At 43.2% G+C, this 24,859-nt stretch overlaps 4 protein-coding genes across 9 annotated transcripts; 1 reads left to right on the forward strand and 3 right to left on the reverse strand.

Moving 5' to 3' along the window:
* The first annotated feature begins 512 nt into the window (after positions 1–512).
* On the forward strand, positions 513–5,579 carry cybb (cytochrome b-245, beta polypeptide (chronic granulomatous disease)). Its single transcript, XM_086068990.1, has 13 exons — positions 513–624; positions 1,112–1,204; positions 1,361–1,471; positions 1,537–1,621; positions 1,694–1,842; positions 1,926–2,107; positions 2,193–2,325; positions 2,392–2,484; positions 2,567–2,820; positions 3,199–3,358; positions 3,609–3,755; positions 3,829–3,953; positions 4,052–5,579. Exons 1-13 carry the CDS (start codon positions 580–582, stop codon positions 4,167–4,169), a joined length of 1,695 nt encoding a protein of 564 aa, XP_085925116.1. The 5' UTR covers positions 513–579; the 3' UTR covers positions 4,170–5,579.
* A 941-nt stretch (positions 5,580–6,520) lies between these two features.
* Positions 6,521–9,379, reverse strand: LOC147180019 (dynein light chain Tctex-type 3-like). Of its 2 annotated transcripts, none has more exons than XM_086068991.1 (5): positions 9,156–9,379; positions 8,386–8,427; positions 7,968–8,091; positions 6,995–7,072; positions 6,521–6,921 (listed from the first exon to the last, which is right to left on the reverse strand). In XM_086068991.1, the coding sequence occupies exons 1-5, from the start codon at positions 9,228–9,230 to the stop codon at positions 6,848–6,850; spliced, it is 393 nt and encodes a 130-aa protein (XP_085925117.1). In that variant the 5' UTR covers positions 9,231–9,379; the 3' UTR covers positions 6,521–6,847. The 2 variants fall into 2 exon arrangements, with proteins under 2 accessions (XP_085925117.1, XP_085925118.1); XM_086068992.1 differs by lacking the exon at positions 9,156–9,379 and adding an exon at positions 8,868–9,034.
* Positions 9,380–12,688: 3,309 nt separating this feature from the next.
* rpgrb (retinitis pigmentosa GTPase regulator b) lies at positions 12,689–19,890 on the reverse strand. 5 transcript variants are annotated; one of them, XM_086067681.1, is made up of 14 exons: positions 19,774–19,890; positions 19,292–19,417; positions 19,102–19,194; positions 18,966–19,028; positions 18,726–18,884; positions 18,322–18,471; positions 17,435–17,590; positions 17,203–17,358; positions 16,311–16,435; positions 16,071–16,247; positions 15,816–15,987; positions 14,875–14,969; positions 14,717–14,776; positions 12,689–14,432 (listed from the first exon to the last, which is right to left on the reverse strand). In XM_086067681.1, exons 1-14 carry the CDS (start codon positions 19,802–19,804, stop codon positions 12,792–12,794), a joined length of 3,204 nt encoding a protein of 1,067 aa, XP_085923807.1. In that variant the 5' UTR covers positions 19,805–19,890; the 3' UTR covers positions 12,689–12,791. The 5 variants fall into 5 exon arrangements, with proteins under 5 accessions (XP_085923807.1, XP_085923809.1, XP_085923806.1 ...); XM_086067683.1 differs by having other exon boundaries at positions 15,816–15,981; positions 17,435–17,593; XM_086067680.1 differs by having other exon boundaries at positions 12,689–14,429; positions 17,435–17,593.
* Positions 19,891–20,363: 473 nt separating this feature from the next.
* Positions 20,364–23,922, reverse strand: LOC147180021 (tubulin alpha-1A chain-like). Its single transcript, XM_086067685.1, has 4 exons — positions 23,280–23,922; positions 22,943–23,165; positions 21,664–21,812; positions 20,364–21,594 (listed from the first exon to the last, which is right to left on the reverse strand). The coding sequence occupies exons 1-4, from the start codon at positions 23,415–23,417 to the stop codon at positions 20,614–20,616; spliced, it is 1,491 nt and encodes a 496-aa protein (XP_085923811.1). The 5' UTR covers positions 23,418–23,922; the 3' UTR covers positions 20,364–20,613.
* Positions 23,923–24,859: the final 937 nt, after the last annotated feature.

A 24,859-nucleotide genomic window follows, 5' to 3' on the forward strand; every position in this document is an offset into this window, starting at 1 on the left:
CAAAATCAATTACTCAAAAACTCATACAAGTCGGGGACCACAAGATACATCTTTCACCCTACATATTTATTGGTGTGACTGAGGTTCAGGTGTAGCTTCTGTATCTTTGCTTGTCGTGTATTTGAAATAGGAAATCTAAAGCAACTCTCAGTTTGCTTCAAGTTTCAACATTTGCCACTTCCCTCCACATCTTTTAACGTCCGATGTCAAGTTCCTCTTCAACGGTCACCGAAAAGGTGAGAGCCCAAGTGGCCGGTCTAAAGCCAGGAGGCCCAAACACATCTGTCAAGCCAGGTGAAGTACGAGTCCATGAGAGCGGTCCCACGTGGATATCGACGTTCCATCAGTGATGTGACGTCGTAGACGAAACAGTTTGGTTTTCGTCGTCTTGCTATAAATGACATTTTGGTGAAGAAATCAACGTGACATCACTTAACTGACAGAGAACATTTTTCAGGAACGCAGTTTTCTTCAGATCCACTTCCTTATTTGCCCCGAACAAAAAACGTTGAAGTGCCGCGAGTGTGTGCATTCTCTCTTCTGCTTTGCTCCAGCACCACACTCGCACCCGGACTCAGCATGGGGAACGTGGCAGCCAACGAGGGACTCTCCATCTTTGTCATTGTGAGAATGGTTCATTTGCTCAAATGAAATGAAATGGAAATGAAAATTCACAATGCTTTGTAATTAACAGTATTTTGTCCTGAACATTTTGTGCTAACGCTGACGGCTCGCCCAGATTGCTCATCATTCAGTTGATCTTGTCTAAGGCTCCAGTTCCAGCTGAAGGGGGAAAAAAAAGAACGGCATACCCAGAGTGAAAAGTTGTTTTCTATTCAGCTGGAACTTGAGACTTCAACAAGTTTTAAGGAATTATGAACAGTTCAAAATAGCCTGCGTTAGCACAAATTCCAGGGAAAAACCTGTTAGAACATCTGAACTTTATTTGATGTTAACCGGAGGCATTTGAAATGATGGATGGCGCCTGCTAATTTCCATATAACCGAGAGTTTGAATTTGTTTCACGCCGCCTAATTAATTAAAAACGATTGGAACGAAAGCAACGCTATCAGATGCACTCAATGTTGCTTGTTGTTATTGTCTGCCTCAGCTGGTTTGGCTCGGGATTAACGCCTTCCTCTTCGTCCACTTCTACATGGCCTTTCTGGTCGACAAATGGTTCTACACGCGTGTGCTGCTTGGGGTGAGTCCTTTGCTGCAGCTTCTTCTTCGTACAGTGCGTGTTCATTTCAGCGATACGTTACATGTCTCAGATTCATTTTGAGCTTGGTAGAAAAAAAAAAAAAAAAAAAAAAAAGAGGAAATGGCTGTACAGATCCAGATTGTCTCTCCTTTCCAGCATGCTTTGTCATGGGCTCGAGCTCCGGCTGCCTGCCTGAACTTCAACTGCATGCTCATCCTGTTGCCCGTCTGCAGGAATCTCCTCTCCTTCATGCGCGGTACCATTCAGGTAGAGAACATTCGAACCTCTGTTCAATGTCTATGAATTTCTCTCTAATTGAAAAAAGTGTCCAGTGCTGCAGCCGCACGGCCGCTCGGCAGCTGGACCGAAACATCGCTTTCCACAAGATGGTGGCGTACATGATCGCCTTTCACACAGGTATCGTTGCCGCCGGCTGGTCACATGATGTTCCGTGTCACCCTTTTTGACCTTCATGTCCTGAATATTCAGCCGTGCATATCATTGCGCACCTGTTCAACTTTGAGTATTTCATGGACGCTCAACTGAACCGCAACAGCAGCCTTCTGCACTTCGTGCTGTCTGAAATTGGCAATGGCGACAACGCGTCCTTTCTCAACCCAATCAGGTCCAATGAAACGGTGGGCACAACAACGTTTTCGCAAAAAGGCGGTCACAAAAACGGAGTCCCGTCAGAAAATGTGAACTTTTTTTTTTTTTACAGAATCCGACCATCGTCATGTTCACCACCATCGCAGGTGTGACGGGTGTGGTCATCACACTGGCCCTCATCCTCATCATCACTTCGTCCATGGAGGTCATCCGCCGGTCATACTTCGAGGTGTTCTGGTACACCCATCACCTTTTCGTCCTCTTCTTCATCGGACTGGTACTCCACGGATTTGGGTAGGGAAGCGGCAAAATCAAATTGTTCACTTTCTTCTATCTATCAGAACGATGTTTATCAAAGTTTGTGTGCTTTACCGCTTAGGAGGATTGTGCGAGGACAGACATCCGACAGTCTGACGACGAACAACCCGCTGGTCTGTGCACACCGGTTCGAGGACTGGGAAAGAAATGAAACAGGCTGTGCGGTTCCAGTGTTTGCCGGAAACCCACCAATGGTACATCGCCAAGCCTGCTGGCTGTAGGTAGACGTGTTGGTAATTATTTCCTCTGGCATTTTCCAGACCTGGAAGTGGATTGTGGGACCCATGCTCCTGTACGTATGCGAGAGGCTCGTTCGCATCTATCGATCTCACCAAAAAGTAGTCATCACGAAGGTACGCGCGCGCGTGCGTGCGTGTGTGTCAAGTAGAAATTGCAAGGTCGGCAAAATCCACTCTGACGAAACGGGGTCCACAGGTGGTGATGCATCCCTCCAAAACTCTGGAACTTCAGATGAAGAGGAAAGGTTTCCACATGGAGGTGGGCCAGTACGTCTTCATCCAGTGCCCGTCCGTCTCCAGGCTGGAGTGGCACCCTTTCACCCTGACCTCGGCCCCAGAGGAGGACTACTTCAGTGCCCACATTCGCATTGTTGGCGACTGGACTCAGGCGTTGTACGAAGCCTGCGGAGGAGACAAAACCGAGCCTCAGGAGGCTTGGAAACTGCCCAAGTATGAAAGCACGGCGTCTCCTTTCTAGAAATTGTCCCCGATTATGTTTGATTGCAGCTAGCGGCAGTTGTTGAAGGCATCCAAGGCTCATCTTCACTCTGGGTGGCCCATTGTGTCGCTGTAATTCTGCCCATTTAGAGACAGGTTGCCAGACGCAAAGGATGCTAATAACCAACAGTAGGAACACTCTGATCTGAGCAGCATTAAATGAGTGTTGTGCTGCAATCCTGCTAGAAAATAGAATACATTTTTCGATTTGGACCAGAAAAGGCACACCAAAAAAATATTCGTCCTTAAAAACTATCCACAAAGATTGAAGCATGTTTATATTTCAGCTGCGTGGTTCTGCTTTAAAAAGGAGCACATGGGTTCTTACAGGGTAGCCATCGACGGGCCTTTCGGCACCGCCAGCGAGGACGTGTTTCGGTACGAGGTGGTCGTGCTCGTGGGGGCGGGAATTGGTGTCACACCTTTTGCGTCCATCCTCAAGTCTGTGTGGTACAAACGTATCCAGAACCAAGATGTCTTCACCCAAAAGGTAAGATGCTGCCGAAGTCCACCATGATGAAACACTTTAAAAGCTACATGAGAACTGAAAAAAATACCAGCATGCTTGTTTGTGATGATTTTGGATTCAATTCCGGTAGAAAGAAAAAGGGAAGATAAGGAATTAGGATGGATGGTTTGACAATTATTTTTTTTACCACCATGTCTAGTGGAGATGACGGTGAACAAAAATAGCCTGTGAGAGCAGGAAATGCAATCATCTCCATCATGTTCCCGTCCAGATCTACTTCTACTGGCTTTGCCCTGAGACTCAGGCCTTCGAGTGGTTTGCGGATTTGCTGCAGTCGCTGGAGGCGCAGATGGCGGCAAAGAGTGTGACGGACTTCCTGAGCTACAACATCTACCTCACCCGCTGGAAGGAGGCAGAGGTGTCTTGCATGCAGCAATGTTTTTCCTGGCCTTTCAAGGGGAGACGCATTAATTAAAACCTGTTGTTTGTAGGCGGCCCACTTCTGGGTACACCACGAGGCGGAGAACGACCCAATTACCGGGCTGAAGCAGAAAACTCTTTATGGAAAGCCCAACTGGGACAGCGAGTTTACCAGCATTGCATCCAAGCATCCTGGGTGAGATCACAATCTGTCGCTTGAAGGAAGTTGAGTCGACGATCCCGATTCCAAAAATGCGACTTTGCAATAAGACTCTTGAACCCGTGCTTCCACAGAACCAAAGTTGGGGTGTTCCTTTGTGGGCCGCCGCAGCTGGGCAAGTCGCTGGAGAAACAGTGTTTGTCCCACTCAGAAGCTGACGTCAAGTTCATCTTTAACAAAGAAAACTTTTAACACAACTTGGGTCCATAGCCATAAAGATGTGTTTCAACACGCCCGTGACATTTTCATTCATCCCGGTTGTTGTCTTCTCACAAGGGCATCGAATCAATCGCGACTGGATTGTTCTGATTGTCTTAGAAGATGTGACGTTATGCCTCTCATCCAAGAGGCGTCCAATCCAGCCTTTGTACATAACCTCCTCTAATGAGAGGCTTAACGTCATGTTTTCAAAACGAAACCAGAACCGTCCAGCTGGGATCGGGTCAAGTCTCTTAGAATTTGCTCTTACGGAGCGTAAAAGAGTATTTTCTTGAGAACTCTTTTAAAAGCATCTTGAATCATCTGCATAATCGAATCTTGTAGTGAAGCCGCGCAGCCATTTAGCCTCGAAGCAGTCCTCATCTCCAATCCTATCTCAAACCTCAAACCTTAAGATGCTTTCGGAAACACTTTTTATCATTCTGAGGAGCAAATCTTAGAATTGCAGGTTGGGTTTCGCTGAAAATTCCAGCAAGACTTTTAAGAGGGGAGGCATCGCGCAGGTTATACCAAAGGTTGTGGGTTCGATCCTGGACCCCCCCGTGACCACGTTGAACTGTCCTTGAGCAAGATTGAGCAACTGAATCCCCGGTTGGTACTGATGCGGCGTCATCACCAGGAGGTGAAATAAGGAGACGGTGTTAAAGCGCTTTGAGTAATGTAAAAAAATCAATCAATATATAAATGCCAGTGAAGGCCAATTTACCAGTGAAGCTCCAGAATTGCATCACTGAGTGTCATAGGCCCAAAAGGAACCCGTCAAGCAAATCGACCTTTCTTGATAGAGATTTTGAGGAAGTTCTGACATATTCCTCCCACCAGATGTTTTGCAAATGTGCCATTGTTGCACAAAGGCAAAGAAACTTGGCGGTACTTTCCACGTTGACGTTGTTCTGCTTTGCAGTGCTTCAAACGTTGGTTTCACAACCGCTTCTGTTTTCCTCATTCGGTAGCCTCTCATGCACTCTCACGGGGTCAAATCGAGCTCACCAGCCATTTTCAACACAATTTTTTTTACCTGCAAACGGCTAAACGTTCACTTCCTTCAGCGCTAGATGCACTAGCGTTCAGCAAATTGATCTACGTAACAGATATACACTGCGACTGGCTGGAAACCAGTTCAGGGCGCACCCCGCCTACTGCCCAAAGCTGGCTGGGATAGGCTCCAGCACCCCCGCGACCCTTGTGAGGAATAAGCGGTTAAGAAAATGGATGGTTGGATAACAGATATACACAGTAATAATGATGTAATGCCTCCAGCAGCATCTTGGAGAAATGAGAGACATAAGATGATTTGGGGGGATTTTTTTTCCCATTCTAAGTGCCTGTTTTTGTCATTCACATTTTTCTTAATGAAATGAATAAAGATGGTATGGCTGTAAACTTTGAGCAACTTTTTTTTTTTACAGGAATTATTAGGAGCATGCAAAAATATTCTTTAAAAATGCTGAAATTGCCAACGTACTGAGAAGTTAAACATGCCTCACTACCAATATCCTAAGCCATGACCGCACATGCTTCCAAATTGTCATGCATGTAGGATTTAAGTTCAATTAGCATTTGAAGTTCAGCTGTTCTGCGGAGGATTCTGTAGCGTCTTTTCTCTTGCCGGTTTACATCAATGGTGTCGGTCTCCAACAAGGAGGCTGTAAACTAGACTATATTTAAACACTTGAACAGCATCAGTACAGATGCAATGTTATAAAAATAAATCAAAAAAAAATACATCTCCACCCCTCGATGTGGATTTCCTACACCAGGACAACTTGATCTAAAATTGGAAAGGCAAAGGTCTTGCTCTTACAGAGGATTTGATTGAAGGGGAATTTCTGGTGGTTTGGTCAATTACAGCAAGAATTTGGCTTGGTTTCTATTATCTTTTATAAATATTTGCAGCTAAAAAGTGATCTGATGTCTCATAAAGAATATTTCTTTCTTAAAAAAGGTACAACCTCGTGATTTGGAAATGTATTTCATTAAAGCTACAAAAGGATGGACAGGTGATAAAATGGTATCTCACTTGTATAAATGTGTATATACAAAACTGACATGTTCAAGACAATAATAATAATAATAATAATAATAATAATAATAACACCACACCTGGGTCTGACGGTTTTCAATTTTTGCTTTGTTGGGGACACAATTTATCTAGACGTTTGATGTTGATATTTTGTTATTTGATGTGTACTTGCTGCATAAAAAGCATTTGTGGATATTGTGAAATCAAAGCAAATTGGAGAGGTTACCAATTTGAAAGCTTATATCAATAAAGACTTTCGTAAAAAAAAAAAAACTGTTAAATAAACCTTTAACAACAAATATACCAGGGGTACTTGTTCTTTTAATTGGAAAAACATGCTCATTGTGACAAATATTCCTTCTGACGTGTTACACGCCTAAGACAACAGAATAGCATAGAATAGCTTTATTGTCATTGTAACGTGTACAACGAAATTTAATGTACACGCGGCCTGTGCCAAATAAGTGTCTGGAGCTGCAGTAAGTGGTCCAATTTTGGATCATTATTTTCCATTATTATGTACAGTACAGCTCAAAAAGTTAAACCCATACTGTGCGCTCACAGCCGGCGTATGGAAGTGGCACGTCATCCTCCATTCGTTCCCAGAAGCACACAGCACTCTTGCGTTCTACGCCATGGCAACGGCAAACACGCTGACCACGCAGTACATTGTGCGGCTTTCCCACCTCACTGTGGAACTACCTGCAAAGACGCGAGTGCATTAGACAACATGCAAGTATCATTTAAGTCCAGCTGGCTGATTGTACTCATGTACCGTCCATGGCCGTGTCCCAATAGCAGGAGTTTGCCGTGTGGAGCCCAGCACCAGTTTTCTGCATCAGGGCACAATTAACTACGGAAAAACAATTAGATACAATTAGTTGGAATAGTATCGCATTCATTTCAGTCATAAAAATGACATCCAAATAGGAGAAAGTAGGACAGGAAGGAAAAGTTGTCAATACAGTATGCCAGGGGCCACTGACAACATGAGTAGCCCACTTTATGTTTTTTGGATTTGTTGGGGTCTGGATGTTTCTTGGGCTGGGGAGGAGTTCTGGTGGGGGGTGTCTGATCGGTGCTGGATTTCACCTTCCTTGGTTTTCTTCGGTCCCCTCGGGTCTCCTGATGTTCGGTTTAGGTGAACGGTATGAGATTTTTTCTAATAGGTTTTCTGGTGAGCTAACAAATACACGCACGCACGCACGCACATACTCACCCACACACAAAAAAAAAAAAAATATATATATATATATATATATATATAAAAAAAAGAAGAAAAAAAAAAAAAAGGAGCAATGATGATGACATTTCCGAATGAACAATACTGAGCTCTTAAAAAAAAAAATAATAATAAAATAAAAAAATAAAAAGTAGCCCACTGGCCTGTTCTAAAAGAACTGACAAGTGATGGGGCATTGGGGTTTTCCAGGAGTAGGGTTTCCATTAAAAAGGCATCAAATGTCATACATTGATTTCGTAAATGGCATTAATTAGATTAAAACAGCATTGGTAGACTGCCAGTTAGCAGCTAGCACCGAGCTAGGTTGCTACATCTCTCAAAGGGGTCCACGTGCGCCGTCCCAGACACCTTTGAGAGCTAAGTGTATGCCCGACTTCTCACTTGGTGTGACTCCAAGTCATTTGCCCTTTAGAGTTGAGGCGTATTTCAATCAGCAACTCCCGGAGATACCTCACGTAACTCAATTTGGTGTTATTTCATCACTCATAAGAATTAGAAAACACACCGATGAACTTATACTGTTTGCCCAGTTTGACCAGTTGTGTAAGGCAGCGCTCCACTATGGCGGAGGTCCATTTGTTGACCAGATTCTGGTTGTAGTCATCCCCTCCCACTACATTCTCGATACACTGAGAGAAACAAGCACACACAGAGTGCATGTCAGATGACAGCACGGGTTACACGATTCAGACCGGATCCAGGCTGCAAACAGAGCTTCTTTTAACATATGCCTCAGGCTTCCTTCCTCTGAAACAAATTGTGGCATCTAGTTAGTAATGGAATAGGAATATTAAAGCTCATTGGTACTGTATCATCTGAACAGATCCCCTCCCCAAAAGAGTCATGTTTGAATATAATCTCACAGTTATACAATTAGTTCAGAAACTTTCAATATGGTAAAAAAAAGAAAGAGAAAAGGTTACCTCTTTGACAATGGTATCTGCTTCTTCGGGGTTGAATGAGCCCTGAAAACACCCAGATATGATGAGTAAAGCAATATATACAGATAGAAACAATGATATCACCATTTAGGGCGTAATGTGAGCTCTGGATTTGAGAGCAAAACAGGTAAACATTAATTATTAGCAAACACGCACACAGCAAACAAGAGAAATAGTGTAGCAGTTCATTACACAGTGCATACTGTGCAGTAGAAGTAGTAGCAGTGTTAATGTACCGCTTTGTAGCTATCCAAGTGTTAGGAACAAAATAATAATAATAATAATAATAATGAGAAAAGCACTGTTTAAATGTGTTTTATTAATGAATGAACGGTTTAAGTTACCTCAAATACAGAGTACAGTAGCCTTCTCCTACGAACTTTGATGCTAGCTACATTCCCTGATATTAGCAAACAAGCATTTCGCTATTTCACCATGACTATAAAAACGAGACAACTACAAACCTCGGTATGATACTCGTCCATCTTGTCGTCTTTGACTCTTGGAATGGTTCACAAAAGTGATTTGTGTTTGTTAAAAACAGCATTAAAGGAAGAGGAAGAAAAGTCAGGGCGCTTCTTGCCGCTGTAACCAGTCAACGACTTGCTGAGAAGTGTACTTTGAGGACGACGATTGAGTCACTAGTGACATCTGCTGTTAGGAAGACTAATTGCCTTGTCAACTTTTTATCCACGGAGTTCTTTCATACCGACTTTTAAAACATTAGTAAGCTGATGAACTCATTGACTCACCTCTCGTTGGTGATGTCTTCGGCTGACGCCACATTTGAGAAGAATATGCCGTTGCAAACTCAAAACTTGAATCATTAGTTCTTGGAGAAGTCATTAGCCTTGACGTTAACACACGTTTACCACCTAGCACTATGATGTTTAAATGTTATGTTCAATTTCAACAAACATTTCATCACATTTGCTTTTCAATGAGCGGAGCCGGAGAGCTTCCTTTCACCGAGGTGACCGCCATTTTGACTTGTGACGTAAACTCGAAATGGTCAATTCGTAGGCTACATGTAGCTTAACCAGAATTTCGTTCTTTCTTTCTGCTAAGAGAAACTGTTTTGCGTGCACAGATCTTCTTTTGTTCTGAGAATGTATCAAAACAGGTATTAAATTAATAATGATCAGTAAAAAAATATTCTACTTATATTTATTGTAGGCTTTTTTTTATTTTATTTTTAACTTTGGTTAGGAGAGTTTGAATCAGTACTTTTAAGTTTTAACAATCTTTTTTTAACCTACCTGTAAGTATATATACTTTGAGTGTGATTACTTTTGGCATCTCTGGATATCACCTTTCAAATCCAAGCTCCAACCTGAAGTAATCTTCCTGGACTCTTAACACACTTTCCCAGCCTTCTCTGCCACCCCTTATAGATTCCTGGAAGGATTCTCATGGGATTCTCTACAGCTTTGTCGTCCCCCATCTTGATGTCGTCCCCATCTTTAAAGCGGCTCTCCTTGAAGATCCACATGAGTTTGAAAATCAAGAAAAAGAAAAAAAAAAAATCACAGAGCGAGGTCAAGTGAGTAGGGAGGTTGCTCCAGCACGGCCATCTTCTTGACTAGGAAGTGTCAGGTGCTCAGGGCAACTGTGAACAAGTGTGTTGTCATGGTGAAGCAGCCTTGAGTTGTCCTGCCACAACTCTTCCCTGTTCTAATACAAGAAACAAAGCAAATGGCACAGGATTTCTTCATAGACGTTCTGGTTGATGATCTGACCCACACTGAAGGGGAAAACTCATTTAGGGTTTGAACTTTGAAATGTAGGCCATTTTCTATTACATCAATCCTGGAACTTTTTTGACACACCTTGTACATGTTATGCAAAAGGACAAGTCACTGATAACAAAATAACAACTGCTTCCTAAATGTCACAAAAACACTGAAATCACGTCATGAAATCAGTCAGTGCGACATGTTGGTATTTATTCGGATTTATATCAAAATGCTTTACTGATATCGCGTCTCATCTGAAGACTAAAAATGATGACGCATTTCGGTGCCAAAAATTGTTGCATTAATACACATGCAGCTCATATTAAAGTGCGAACGTGCTAAAAAATGTAAAATCTAAATTGTCCTGACAAATGTTATTCAGCCACACACACGCGCACGCGCACGCACACGCACACCTCCACCCCCCCACACACACACAGTGTAGAGCTCAGAGGAGGTTGCAGGCTCCAGAGGGCTGGCGTCTTGCTGCTGGGTTTCTTTGAGAGTCAGCACTGCCGACTTGAGTTGGGCTTGGATTCTGCGTCTGGGGCTGCTGTGAATTTGAGCTTGACAACCGTCTGAAGAGTGACAGCTGAAACACACCACACAAGTCAAGGCATTCTCAACAATTAAATATTGACATTCAACTGTCACATTTGTTCGTGTTTTTAAATATTCAGCAATAAGTAAATACTGAGTGTCACTTTCGGCTTCTGGCATACTGTAATCCAGACAGATGTGAGGCCATCAGTATTTGACAGTTTAGGGCCTTGCGGGTTTTCAAAGTCAATTATTCCCTCCCTTACCAAAAAGTAGTATACTTTAAGTACATAATATAGAGTATACTTAAGTTGACCTAAGTTTATTTTTTTTAGTGCACTTATTCTTGTACTAAAAGTAAACTTTAAGTAAACTCCTTGGGACTAAATTTGAGTACATTAAAAAGTATACTTAAGTGTATTAATAAGTATACTTAAGCATACTTTCAAGTATACTGTACTTTATATTATATTTAAGTACTCTATTAAGTATACTTGAAAGTATACTTTGTGGTACACTTATGTCCACAGTTTAGTTTACAACAAAAAGCCCAGTGATGAATTGAACAGGGATCAAACCAGCAAACACTGGCGACTAAAGGTAGCGACCTTAAACTCGAGGCTATCCAGCCACATAATCTTTAGGGCTTTATAAATAAATGTAACCTATAATTTTGGTTCCTTAGAGAGTGCCTTCTAAGTATATACTACAGCAGGGGTGCCCAAGTTCGGTCCTCGAGAAGCCCCATCAAGCCGGTTTTCCATGTTTCTCTCCACTAACACACCTGATTCATGATCAGGATCGTTAGCAGGCTTCTGCAAAGATTGCTGGTGAGCTGATTATTAGATTCAGCTGGACCGCAGGAGGGAAACATGGAAAACAGGCTGGATGGGGGCTCTTGAGGACCGGACTTGGGCACCACTGTATTAAACCGTAGCAGCACAAATGAACGAAACAGATTATTTCCCCCACATTTTGCGTGTGCTAACAGTTAGCATCTGCTGATTCAGCCACCATGTGCAAAAAGCGCTCCATTGGCTATGCATTGATTCCTCTTTTGGTAGCCTGGACAATGCGCAATCCTTTTTTTGTCGTGGCAGCTGGTCCACAACAGCTGTCAATCATTGTTAAAGCGTGGCGTTTGCCTTTTAGTCAAAGTGGCAGATGTGTTTTCTATCATGCCAAAATGGTTGCCATTTTGGGACGCGTGACATCGACGTCAGCATCTCCATGGCCTCACATCTGACCAAACAATACCCGAAAGCGAACCTAAAGGAGGTCGAAAGTCAGTTTCACCTTTTTTTTTGTCGAGTCCGATTGGCTCTTTGAGACCATGTCTGCCGTCCCGTTGGCAGGTTGGGTGTCACCGAGTGTCTTTTCCTCACAACACGTGTCAACCTCTTTGTCTCCGGGTGTTGTGTTCACAAGCTCCGGTGCTTCGTTGCGCGGCGGCTCCCCGACAGGAGCAAATGCTTGCGACAGCTTGTCAACATTCTGCAGAGTTTCCTCCAATCTGTGCGCGGACGCCTCGTCCTCATCTTCGTCCTCGTTGTCCTGATCCGACTCATCTTCTTCATCGTCCTCACCTTCGCTGTCGGTCCGAGCAGATTCTTTGGTGAAATCCTGACAAAAAGTGTGCGAATTAAAGAAATGAGAGCAGTTGAGGAGCATCTGTTTTCAGTCGTGCTGGCAGTCAGACAAAGATGAAGCTACAACACACTCTATAAGGAGATTTTTAGGGCTCAAACTTATTTCTATATCTAACCTGAGCGGAGCACAATATGGCAACAGTTTCTAGGAATTGATGGGAAATGACTAAAGGAAGTGATCGGGATTTCTAACAGGACGATCAGGTTGAAGGAAGAAAACAAGTCCCACCTGCTACTGAAAGCGGCCAATCAAAAGGTTCATCCTGCGGCAACAGCATGTCATTCCAGATTGATATATATATATATATATATATATATATACACACGATAAGAAACTTCCCAAATTAACGTCTGATTGCATCCAACAATGAAGGACCATTTATTACAAAAGTTGAAATCGAATACAGAGCAACAATTCCATTAAAAGTCCCATTCAAAATAGAACATTAACATAACGTTAGGTTTACTTCAAGTTGAGGTACTGAGGCAAAACACCATCCCAAAACTCTTCTGACTCTCCAGCTGCATGACCTTTGACTCCTGACCTGGGTCTTCTCTGAGTTTTAACACTTTTCTTTTTGACCTCTTCTTCTTCCTCCTCCTCCTCCTCCTCCTCTTCTTCTTCTTCCTCATCATCTTCCTCATCCTCACTTTCTTGTTCATCCTCTTCACTCTCTTCCTCCTCTTCATCTTCATCATCCTCTTCTTCACTCCCCTCTTCCTCCTCATCCTCGTCTTCACTCTCTTCCTCTTCACTCTCCTCCTCTTCTCCGCTTTCTTCTTCATTTTCCTCCTCTTCGTCCTCGTCCTTCACCTCACCTTCTTCTTCTTCATTTTCACTTTCTGCTTCCTCACTGCTTTCCGCCTCTTCCTCTTCTTCCTCCATGTCATCACTTTCCTTCGAAGAGGCAGAATCTTCCTCCTCGCCCTCTTCTTCCTCACTTCTATCCTCCTCTTCTTCTTCTTCGCCTTCTGATTCATGACCTGACTCTTCCTCACCTTCTTCTGTCTCTTCTTCAACATTCATCTCTTTGCTCGCTGTCTCTTCGTCCTCTGTTTCTTTTTCAGTGGTTTGGGTTTTCTCCTCTCCTCCTTCTTCTTCTTCCTCCTCCGCCTCCTCCCCCTCCTCCACTCCTTCCTCTTCCTCCTCCTGCGCACTTTCACCTTCTTCATCCTGATCAGTTCCTGACTTGTCCTCCGGCTTAAGAGTGTCACTGTCGTCGTCTTCTGTGACTTTCTCAGATGTCTGACCTGCCTCCTCCTCTTGCTCACTTGCACTTGTTACCTTCTTGACCAGGTCTTCCTCTTCCTCTTCCTCTTCCTCTTCCTCTTCCTCTTCCTCCCCTGTATCAGCACTTGTCTGTTCATCCTGGTCTTCCTCTTCCTTGTGCTGTGTGACTGAGTCCCGAATGCTTTGTCTTCCCGTTTCGGTTGCAGGACTGCTGCTGATGCTCAATGCCGACTGATTTCTGTCAGATGGGCTCGCTCTGTCAGCGGTGGCTTGCTGGCTGTTCTCAGAAGGCGAAGGCAGACTGAAGGCCGCCACCTCCGTGAGCAACGAAGCGGCTCCAGCAAGCAGCTGCAAAGATGACGCTTCGTCAACGTTTTTGGACTCTTTTTTGTTTCTCTCATTTTTAGAAGCTTTAGGATCTTTGGAGCAGATTTTCTTGGACTTTGTTTTCCCCTCAGGGCGCTGTCGTGGGCCCACTCCACATGCGTCACTTAAACTCAGGTCTGAAAACTGCCTTGCGACTCGGGTTGGCTCTCCTCTGTATTGCTTTGAAACAGTTTTACGTTCTAGTTGCAGTTTCTTGCCAGCATCAATTTTTTTACTCCTGGGTGCCATTGCTTTCTTGAAGTCTCCGGAACCCTCCCGAGGCTTCTCAGAGGCTGTGTTACGGTTCTCCTTGTTCCGCTTGGTCATCTTCTGAGAGCGAGCACTGGAGCTCCTCGTGAGCTTAGCCGGCACCGCTTTGCGAGCAGCCGCAACCTCGCGGTTATGGGACAGGGGCGTTGAAGAGAACCCGGGCCGCTCCGAGAGCTTTCTCTCTTTTAATGGTTTCTCTTTCTGACTCGTTACGGCCTTACCATGCTTACCCTTCTTCTATCCCAGGAACCAGAGAGAAAGAGGATAGAAAAGAGGCATGCATTAGTGAGCGAAGAAAGGCAGGACGAAAACAGTCACACAATCTCAAATGATAAAACCCGAAGATAAATAGCTACAAGGTAGGGGGAGTCAGCTGTTCTCTTGGAGCTGACACTTGTTAGCGCAGACGTATGAATTCACTATGAAAGAGAAATCTTCAGCAGAATGTACAATGGAAAAGATCTGTTGTATGGAAGCTCACGTTTAACGATCTAAGAAGGTAATCAAAATGTGCGAGTCACCTTGTGAAGAGGAGAAAGTGTGAGTGTTTTATCCGCGGGATCCATCTTCATCACGTGTGTCTGTTAGCCGGAAAACACGAGAGGAGCCTCGTGAGCAGAAACATCACAGTTGTCCACTTGGACGCGTCACTTGGCTGGTAGGGCAAAAGTTCTCTCACCATGTTGAGGAAATCTGCGGTTTCTCCCAAACCTTTCACACTGTCTGTGTCACTCAGACTCTCCACAACGTCGTCAGCCTGGCCTGCAGACGGTTCTAATCGTGTATAACACAGTGTGACGAACACCCATTAGTCAGTTAGATGAAAACTGTGAAATTATTTTGTTAGGATGTCACAACAAGCAATATGTTGCATGTGGACCAGTACAGAATGGAGGACTAAAAATGGCAATAACAAAAAGCATGAAATGCGTCATATTGCTTTATATTGTCTTTTTTCTTTTACACATGAATAGATAAAATAAATAAGTAAAAGTGAAAATAAAATGGATATAAAACATTAATTCAAAAATCAAATATAACAAAATAAATATAAATGGAAATAAAAACTATATATATACACGCTAATGGTATTTTCAGCCGATACGATAAACCAATAATTTAGAACGCGCCGATGTCGATAACCGATAAGTAAGCCGATAATTGTTTGCAAAATTAACTTGAATACAAATATACTTTTGAGTCCTACTACATCGAAACATTTGTAACGCACCATGAAGCTGAATCTTATTGATATCTCTGCTTCAAAGACAACCAGTAACTAATTTTGAGTTTGCCAAAACAAAACAGTTATGTTTTAAAAATTCAACAAAAAACTGTGAGGGTAACATTTTGGGGAGACACATCTTGAGCCACACCCACGACAGATAGACCAACGCGGCAAGTCTATTATTATCAACGTATTTCTTTATTATCTGGTTTATCTGTTTGACGTCAGATTGGTCGAAAATTGCCGATAATTATTGGCCACCGATATTATCGTGCATCCCTAATATATATATATATATATATATATATATAATATTTACATCTGCCACAGCTTTTACTATTACTGGTTGTTTGCGTGTCAGTGAACCAGAGAAGATGGAGTGAGGTAGATACCCTTGTTGCCGTGTCGATGAGCGCTATGGAGCACCTTTCTGTGGGCCAGTTCTGATGAAGGCGGGCTGGGCAGGTTAGTTTGGCTGGAGACAGGAGGTGCTGGCTGGAGGTAGCTTGATGTCACGATGGGAGAAGTTCCAGACATGGTGCCAAACTGTTCCGGTGACTGTTCCTTCGGTGGTGCGATTGAGAAAGCACAACATGTCCAAAAATATCCTTAGCAGAAATACAAACATGTGCATATGTCCAACCCACCCTCTCCCTGCGGCGAACACGGGCCGGGTTGGCGGTGTCGCCCATGTCCCCCAGTAGCTCCACATACGGCCTCTCCAGGTAATCCTCAGTCACGTCATTGTCTTCCAGCAACACTGCACCGCAGCTCGCGTCTCTGGGCCGCGCCAGCACGACCATGTGACAACCGCCGCAAACTGCCTGCAAGCGGTAACATCAGCAAAGCGTTGCGATAGCAACACATGTGTGAAGGAAACCACATACTTCCTGGACCTGGCACTTTAGAAAGCGTGGACACAGAGTTGGTTTAAACTGGTTGGTGAAGTTTTCTTCGCCAAGACCCAATTTGCCATGTCTGCCGTCACCAAAGGTGTAAAGCAGACCGCTGTCTGAAAACAGAAACAAGCAATACGCTTTAGTACATAGCACATTAAAAACAACTGAGACCGGGAAGCTGATATGGGATGTTAATATATATATATATTTTTTAAAGACACAAAATTAAAACAAAGCTAATAAAATATGTCACAAATTTACTTTAAAGAGAATCTAAAGCTGCTCACAGCAGGAAATTGCATTTTGAATCGCTACTGCCACCTGTGTTCACAATGTGCATCACGTCACATCCGCAGACAAAGGGTGGGAAATTCAAACCCAAATCCAGGCTGAAAACTATGGCTGCTCGATTATTAAGAAAACATTAAATCTGAATTACATTGGTAATAATTGAAATCAGGATTAGGACGATCATTTATTTTTGGTTCAAAAAATAATAATTTAAACGTTAAAAATATTAAGAAAAATAAAATTATTTGAACACTATAATTATGCAAGTTCCTTTTGGATGAAACAAAATTTATTACATTTGTCATTTTGAAATAAAATGAAAAGTTGCAAATTTATACATTTAAACAACTCATTATTTGTATTAATATATTTTTTTTTTTACCGTAATGCTGATTTTGTAATTGTGGAATGTAATAATTGAAATTATAATTGAATTTCAGTTAATTGCACAGCCCTACTGAAAACTATTGGCAAAAGTAAATAGTCAAATAAAAAGGCTATTGTCATTTTCGTATCAAATAATTAAAAGTAATCTCAAATTTTTGCGTTACTGACAATATGGACTAACAAGAGCAAATCTGTCAGACACCTGTGATGACCGCTGAGTGGTTCTCGCCACACGCCACCTGGCAAACTCGACCCTTCTTGAAGTGGTCAATCTGGCGAGGCAGTCGTGACTCAAATATGAACGTCCCATGGCCCAACTGACCAAACTGACCAAGGCCAAAGGCATAAACGCCATTTTCTGAAACACAGGGAGCAATATTTGGTGCCGCCAAAAAGTCTACTAAACACAATTCTTTAGTTTTTTGTTTTCTTACCTGTAATGGCCACAGTGTGTCCGCCACCACATGCCACCTGAGTGACCGGCTCAGGCATGCTCTTCACGAGCTGAGGGACTCGATGACGAGCCAGCTGGTCGGTTCTCAGACCCAGTTTACCACTGTCGCGTTCTCCGAATGTGTACAGAGCTCCATCTTCTACCGGTAGATTTTGAAGTGATGGTAATGGGAGTGTTAGTGGAAGAGGCAAACAAATGTATTACTAAGTTAAAGGAAAATAAATCGATTGCTCCGATAATTTGGCAGAACAGCAAACAGTGTGGACAACTGTTCTGCGAGAGGCCAATACCAATTGCCACAGATCATTCAATAGCTAAAACTGCATTGCTAAATAGACCACGTCACGTTCATTTTTGTTTCTGGCATTTTAAAAATGTTTACATAAGCGGAAACACTGTTATCCCCGTGTTACGCACAACAAGACGAGCACAATTGGTATCAGGTTTGAAAAATAATTAATCTATTCTGCCCTTGCTACGTCCCCACTATAGCTAGACAGATAACTCCTTCAATGAAGCACCAGTTGAAGAATCTAGCAACTTTATTCACCGCGGAGATGACTCAAGAAGGTGTAAAATTGTAACAACAAATACCAAAAACACTTACATGCTCTTGTGGAATAAAATACAATAAAAGGTTGTGCCCCACTTGCTTGCTGTACGATAAACAATACACTAAGATAGCATGCTAACGTTCACTAGCTAATGCGCTAAACGTTAGCTCGATGCTAACCGCTAGCTCGATGCTGAGCAGCAATTTTGTCAGTTTGGCCGACGCAATCCTAGATGTATGCGTTAACCATGACTAAATCAGGCGCCCAAAATTTAAATGTAACATGCTAACGGTTTCCAGCTATTCCAGCTCACCTGTCACATAAGCAGAATGGTAGTATCCACAGGACACCCATGCGATGGGTTGTCCCGCGCTGACCTCCTGTGGCGAGCATGCGTGGCTCTCCTTCCCCAAACCGACTTGACCCTCTGAGTTGTCCCCCCACACGAACAGCTCACCGCTCTCTTGAGATGAGGACATGGGGGGGAAGAAAAACAATCACCATTCACAATTATCTACTTTTTATCTTCTTCTTCTGGACGTTTTTTTTCCCTGGAGGTTGTTCCTTGTCCTCCACTGCCAAATGTTTTCTCAATGTGCACAGTTCCTTTAGATAATACCTGTTGCTAAATATGGTGCTATAGAAATATAACTGACTTGACTCCCATGAGTCGTAGCTGCCTTTAACAGCTGACATGTGTGACCTCAAGTGTCTCACCAGTGAGGGCAGCTGACGTGTTTGAACCAGCAGCAAGCATTTTGATTGGCCCACGGGAGTCAAAGAAGTCCAGTCTCTGGAAGGACGTCCGCTCATCGCAGTCGCCAAGGCCCAATTGACCCTCGCTGTTGCCGCCTGTGGCGTACACGTGCCCCCGTGCTAGAGAGGAAAGACAGACATGGGAAGAGTGGCGAAAAGGCTTGATATGATCATGTGATCATATGATCATGTGATGCTGACCTGTACAGATGAGCGTATGGTTTCTTCCACAGGCTACGAGCTGAACGTTCTCTGACTTCAGAGCTGAAGACAAACAAAACATAATGAGTGCACACTGGATCATTTGCTCAACACAAATGGTTGATTAAAGGCAGACCTCTGACACAAGTGGGCTTGTTGACGGTCACTTTGGACCCTAAACCGAGCTGTCCCCAGTTGTTGCTGCCAAACATGAATAGTTTCCCATTTTCTGCAAAAGACAAACACAACAACTGTGCTGTTACTTTTTATTTTATTTTTTACATGTAAACCAAACAGATGCTGAGGCTGCACAGATGAGCAAGTACCTGTTATTAAGGCAGTATGTTCATCCCCACAGGCTATTTTTTGAGGAATATCATTTTTCAGCCAAAATTTACTGGGAACGTTGTCTGCAAATTTACTCTTCCCAAATGTGAAAACCGCTCCGGATTCTGCAAGACAGAGCAATATGCTTTGTTTTGTTTTTGCATTAATTCATCACCAATCAAATGATGAACAAACAATGCTATGCATACGGTTATTTTCCGTTTGAAAAGAAAATAAAAAAAGAAAAGACTTCATCGTGCAGGGGTGCCGCGCCAATGAAATGAAAAAATTAAAAACGCATACTTTTTATGCATCGCATTGTATAGACTGAACATTAGCCGAATGTGCGAGTTATTATTAATTTATTTCCGACGTTAGCGTTTCTTTCAAACTCATAACATTTGGCCGCTGTTTTACGACGACAACAGAGAACAATTCAACTCAAACATGCGTTAAACGGTGTAAGAAGCGTTTTATTTACCAGGTATGTCATCTACCTCCTCCCCTGCCATCTCCGCGGGACTTTAATCCGCTTTGCTCAGCGACCTGGGCGTGTTTGCGTCCCTCGTTCTTGCGAGCTGATAACCCGGAAGTAAACATAACATTACCTTGGCTACAAACATGTGACCCTTAAAGGGACAGTACACTTTTTAAACCTCTTTCGTTCTTGCAATCATCTGTGTGACGTTTCGTTCACTTTAAATCAAATGTTATCGTTCAGACGCAAATTAAAGTTTGTTTTCACAACGACATGAACGATGACGTCGCACTAATAATCTTTTTGTGAGAAAATGAGACAGCAGTCTTTCAATTTTGGATAGGTTCCAATTTGTTATAATTCATGTATTCATATAAAACAATAAATTGTATTGTTTTAACTGGCTGGTGTAGTCACTGTAGTGGTTCATGTTATATAGATATTTTTATTATGATGATATTGAGACCACAAGACAGACACGACTGAAACATCATATATAGTTTAAGAGAATTTATTGCCAAATATAAAATTGTGTTAATGAATAAGGACAGGAACAGTAATGAACCAATTCATGTGACATAGTTCTTGTGTGGTCTTAATTGCAGGTCACCCAGCAACGGGTTTGTTGGTTCACCTGAGATGTGCCTTGAGCTTGTTGTTATGCAACCTTACAGGTGGAGGAGAAAAGGACAAGCATCGTGATATTGCATTTTACAGCCGTTGAACAGTTACTCATGACAGCCTATGCCAAACATTGAAACATTTAAATACAAAGACTCATTTCACATGTGACAGAACAGAAGCCGGATAATGTTAAATAGTGACACCGTGTTGTTTTTCCATTTAATACTCTTCCCCCTCTTCCTCTTCTTCATCCCCGACGGTGTCTGTGCCCACTTCCTCGTAGTCCTTCTCCAGGGCAGCCATATCCTCTCTGGCCTCAGAGAACTCTCCCTCCTCCATCCCCTCGCCGACGTACCAGTGTACAAAAGCCCTCTTGGCGTACATCAGGTCAAATTTGTGGTCCAGTCGAGCCCACGCCTCGGCGATGGCTGTGGTGTTGCTCAGCATGCACACGGCTCTCTGGACCTTGGCCAGGTCTCCCCCAGGAACCACAGTCGGGGGCTGGTAGTTGATACCCACCTTGAAACCGGTAGGACACCAGTCCACGAACTGGATGGTGCGCTTGGTTTTTATGGTGGCGATGGCAGAGTTGACGTCTTTGGGCACCACGTCGCCGCGGTAGAGCAGACAACACGCCATGTACTTGCCGTGGCGTGGGTCGCATTTCACCATCTGATTGGCTGGCTCGAAACAGGCGTTGGTGATCTCCGCGACGGACAGCTGCTCGTGGTACGCCTTCTCTGCCGAGATGACGGGGGCGTAGGTCGCCAGGGGGAAGTGAATGCGCGGGTAAGGCACCAGGTTGGTCTGGAACTCGGTCAAGTCCACATTCAGAGCACCGTCAAAGCGCAGTGAGGCGGTGATGGAAGAGACAATCTGACCGATGAGCCTGTTGAGGTTGGTGTAGGTGGGACGATCGATGTCCAGGTTCCTGCGGCAGATGTCGTAGATGGCCTCGTTGTCCACCATGAAGGCACAGTCCGAGTGCTCCAAGGTGGTGTGTGTGGTCAGAATGGAGTTGTACGGCTCCACCACAGCAGTTGACACCTGAGGAGCAGGATAGATGGCAAACTCCAGTTTGGACTTCTTGCCATAGTCCACTGAGAGTCGCTCCATCAGCAGAGACGTGAAGCCAGAACCAGTTCCTCCTCCAAAGGAGTGGAAGATAAGAAAACCTTGGAGTCCAGTGCATTGGTCAGCCTGCCAGGGTGAAAACAGTCAGGAGTCGCGAAACATAAATGTCTGGTCAGGTCATCCAATAAAGCTCACCAGTTTTCGAACCCTGTCCAGAACCAGGTCAATGATCTCCTTGCCAATAGTGTAATGGCCACGGGCGTAGTTGTTGGCTGCATCTTCCTTTCCTGTGATCAGTTGCTCAGGATGGAAGAGTTGACGGTAGGTCCCCGTGCGCACTTCATCTAGTAGGCAACAAGGTTATTTTAGTTAACAAAAAATAACAAAATAACTCAAAACTAAAATTCCAAAAACATTTTCGTTAACAAAAGGAAATAAAAACGAAAACTAACTGAAACTAACAATAATTATGGTGAAAATGTCCTTTTAGTCTTTGGTAATTCATTTAATACATGAGCCTTTGGGGTTTATTTTAAATGTGATTTTAAATATAGTTATTTCGATGTTAAAGTCACACTAAGGAACTTTTCAACCTTCATAAAATAGTTTCATAACTCTTCTGATGAAACATCGACTTAAAACTAATCGACTGGTACCTTTGCCATAGCCTGAGGGGGTCTGTTTCATGTTTACTGGCACTAAGCAACTTTGAGGAGGATGGTAGGAACACTGCCACACAAAAAACTACAAATGTGCTCACTGCTTTATGGCATACGTCAAAAGCTAAGGACAGTCAAGGATCAACATTGGCCCGGAGTTCACTCGCTGCAATGAGCTAAAAAAAACGACGCAATGCGCTTGTCCTCATAGGAAATGTGGTCTTCCTTCAGACATAACAATACCGCTTTTGTCCATATGGTGTCGCCATAATCAACATAAAATGAAAGTTCCTTAGTGTTGCTTTAAACGGAATAAGGACGTTTGACAGTGTGTCACGTAGACGTGACGTCGTCTAGCAGCAGCCAATAGAAAAGCAACTTCAGATGATGTCGCTCCTAGGCGACGATTTTGCGTGCTTGGCTTTTGGATCCAATGGTTCGGCTTCGCCTGCTTTTTCATTTAACTCAGTTGAAATGCGACACTTGGTAAGAAATGCGCTACTTTTTTTTTTTTTTTTTACCATGGTGTTTATTAATTATTTATGTACACAAGTAATACACACGAAGAAAAAAAAACTAATACTGAACTGAAACTAACGAAAACTAAACTAGTCTAAAACTAAGAAAAACTACCAGAACCACCCTCAAAACTAATTATAGATTTAAAAATCCAAAACGAAATAAAAACAAACTAAAATGAAAATTCTAAAACTATAATAACCCTGGTAGGCAAACATTGACAGGTGTATACTTTGGTAAATGATTGGAGGATTTGTTCAATGGTGAAACAACTTGTGCCAGTCTTCTTGTCTCACCGATGACTGTGGGCTCCAAGTCCACAAAGACCGCCCGGGGGACGTGTTTGCCAGCGCCGGTCTCGCTGAAGAAGGTGTTGTAGGAGTCATCTCCTCCTCCGATGGTCTTGTCACTTGGCATCTGCCCGTCCGGCTGGATGCCGTGCTCCAGACAATACAGCTCCCAGCATGCATTGCCAATCTGGGCCCCAGCTTGGCCAACGTGGACGGAGATACATTCGCGCTGCAAGTAAATGTCATTTCGAGGTCAAGAAATGCAGTGAACAGTGTCGGTCCGCTTTTCCGAGTAACACAAGTCAAGTGTGATGTCAATCGAACGTTTGTGTTGACTTCTCACCATGACTCTTGAAGAGGTATTCACCTGAGATGAACGCTTGGGGATGTTGTCGCAGCCAAAAGCGGGACGCCGTTTTATAGAGCGCTGTTTCCTGGCAACAACCTGGCATGTTGTAGCAACCAAGGACGCAAACACCATTGGAGGAGGAGCGCAGAAAAGCGCCCACAAGTCTGACCTCTGACAATGGTTGCTGTAGTAACCAGCAACGAGTGGCTATTCTGTGAAATGCGACACGCAACTGCGGCATCTCCTTACGTTTCACATCTTACATGCACCTGCTTCACTTGTATTCGCCAACACAGGTGAGGACAAGTAACAGATATTTGTGTAAGAAAAGATTTACCACATAAAAACTGAAGTACGGATTCAGATGAAGCAAACGGGAAAAAGTAGACTTGTAGGAATAACATTTTCACTCTCAATGATGTAAAATACCCGTTTTTGATAACTTGGCACAACAACAACAAAAGCCTTCTCTCTTCTCTTTAATTCACTTACTTACATTTACATAGTGATCACACTGAGCAGAAGAAAAAAATTTCCTTTTTTTCTATGGACCCTATTTGTGTTTGCAATAAATAAAGAATTGAACAAATATATTCGGTCCCACTCTAAACAAGGTAAACTTTTACACTTGTAAGAGAGTAAAATACTAAAAAATATATATAAAAAAAATAAAAAACGATCCCACAACCTTCAGCTTGGAAGAAAGCGCTCTACCACTTGAGCTTTGCTAAACTTATTGTTAGCTAACATATTGCTGATGCGTCCCAAAGGAGACCAAAATTGAAGGTGTACGAGGATTCCACCTGACACCTGCGATATATTGACACCGAGTAGGAGCGGCGTGGGTTAGTGGTTCGGTTGGCTGTCTCCCAACCTGAAAGTTCTGTAATTGTTCCTCAACTACTGAGTTTTATATATATTATATATTATATTTATTTTTGAACATCGGAAGCTGGTGGTTTCTAAGTTGGCACAAGACGCAACAACGCATTCGCCACAAATTCTCTGGGCCGTGTTCCTCAAAGTTGCTGCCGTCCCTATTTTTTCTCTCTCTCCTTAATCGACCCAAAGATGGCAATCAATCAAGAGCTCAACCGTGCTTGACTTTACCTCTCTGCATTTACAACGTAGGGTTGAATTTCACAGCGTTCTGGTAGACCTAACGAGACCGGCGAGAGTGCTATCGGCACCTTAAAGACCCAAAGAGATAATGAGCCGCTAAAAGCTGAAGATGTTTGGTTTGGTGACTGTCGCATGTTTGACTTGTCATTTCCAAGGTAGCCTAGTAACAGTCGCCATTCAGCTTCCTTAATTACTTTTTGTTGACTTTATACAACAAACCTCCTGTTGGAGGACAATTAGATGCACTATATCCGTCAACATCACCGTCTAACCTCACCAAAAGTCAAATGCTCTCCATTTAGTGTTCATTATCTATTCTTCACTTCTGTGGTGGGAACCATTCGCATGGAGTTACAGTTCTACGGGGATGAAATCGGAAACAGTAACCCATACTGACGCATTAGGAATTAAATATTTGTATGGGAAATATTTCTCAGTCCTAAGTAAGTGTA

This window comes from Leptonotus elevatus, chromosome 2 (assembly GCF_054856555.1).
Source record: "Leptonotus elevatus isolate MCC_2025b chromosome 2, RoL_Lele_1.0, whole genome shotgun sequence".
In the NCBI taxonomy this organism is placed as follows: Eukaryota; Metazoa; Chordata; class Actinopteri; order Syngnathiformes; family Syngnathidae; genus Leptonotus; species Leptonotus elevatus.

What these genes read in the sequence shown, in the direction of transcription:
- LOC147180019 (XM_086068991.1), bottom strand. Translation starts at nt 9,230, where the DNA reads ATGATTCAAGTTTTGAGTTTGCAACGGCATATTCTTCTCAAATGTGGC. An exon ending in CAGATACCATTGTCAAAGAG is followed by an intron (nt 8,092 to 8,385) that starts GTAACCTTTTCT and finishes TGTTTCTCTCAG; the next exon opens with TGTATCGAGAATGTAGTGGG. An exon ending in TTGGGACACGGCCATGGACG is followed by an intron (nt 6,922 to 6,994) that starts GTACATGAGTAC and finishes GCGTCTTTGCAG; the next exon opens with GTAGTTCCACAGTGAGGTGG.
- rpgrb (XM_086067679.1), bottom strand. Translation starts at nt 19,804, where the DNA reads ATGGCAGGGGAGGAGGTAGATGACATACCTG. An exon ending in ACACACTGTGGCCATTACAG is followed by an intron (nt 17,359 to 17,434) that starts GTAAGAAAACAA and finishes CCTGTGTTTCAG; the next exon opens with AAAATGGCGTTTATGCCTTT. An exon ending in CCGCAGATTTCCTCAACATG is followed by an intron (nt 14,777 to 14,874) that starts GTGAGAGAACTT and finishes TCCGGCTAACAG; the next exon opens with ACACACGTGATGAAGATGGA.
- LOC147180021 (XM_086067685.1), bottom strand. Translation starts at nt 23,417, where the DNA reads ATGGTGTTTGCGTCCTTGGTTGCTACAACATGCCAGGTTGTTGCCAGG. An exon ending in CTTGGAGCCCACAGTCATCG is followed by an intron (nt 21,813 to 22,942) that starts GTGAGACAAGAA and finishes GTTGCCTACTAG; the next exon opens with ATGAAGTGCGCACGGGGACC. An exon ending in TGGACAGGGTTCGAAAACTG is followed by an intron (nt 21,595 to 21,663) that starts GTGAGCTTTATT and finishes TCACCCTGGCAG; the next exon opens with GCTGACCAATGCACTGGACT.
- cybb (XM_086068990.1), top strand. Translation starts at nt 580, where the DNA reads ATGGGGAACGTGGCAGCCAACGAGGGACTCTCCATCTTTGTCATT. An exon ending in ACACGCGTGTGCTGCTTGGG is followed by an intron (nt 1,205 to 1,360) that starts GTGAGTCCTTTG and finishes TCTCCTTTCCAG; the next exon opens with CATGCTTTGTCATGGGCTCG. An exon ending in CAATCAGGTCCAATGAAACG is followed by an intron (nt 1,843 to 1,925) that starts GTGGGCACAACA and finishes TTTTTTTTACAG; the next exon opens with AATCCGACCATCGTCATGTT.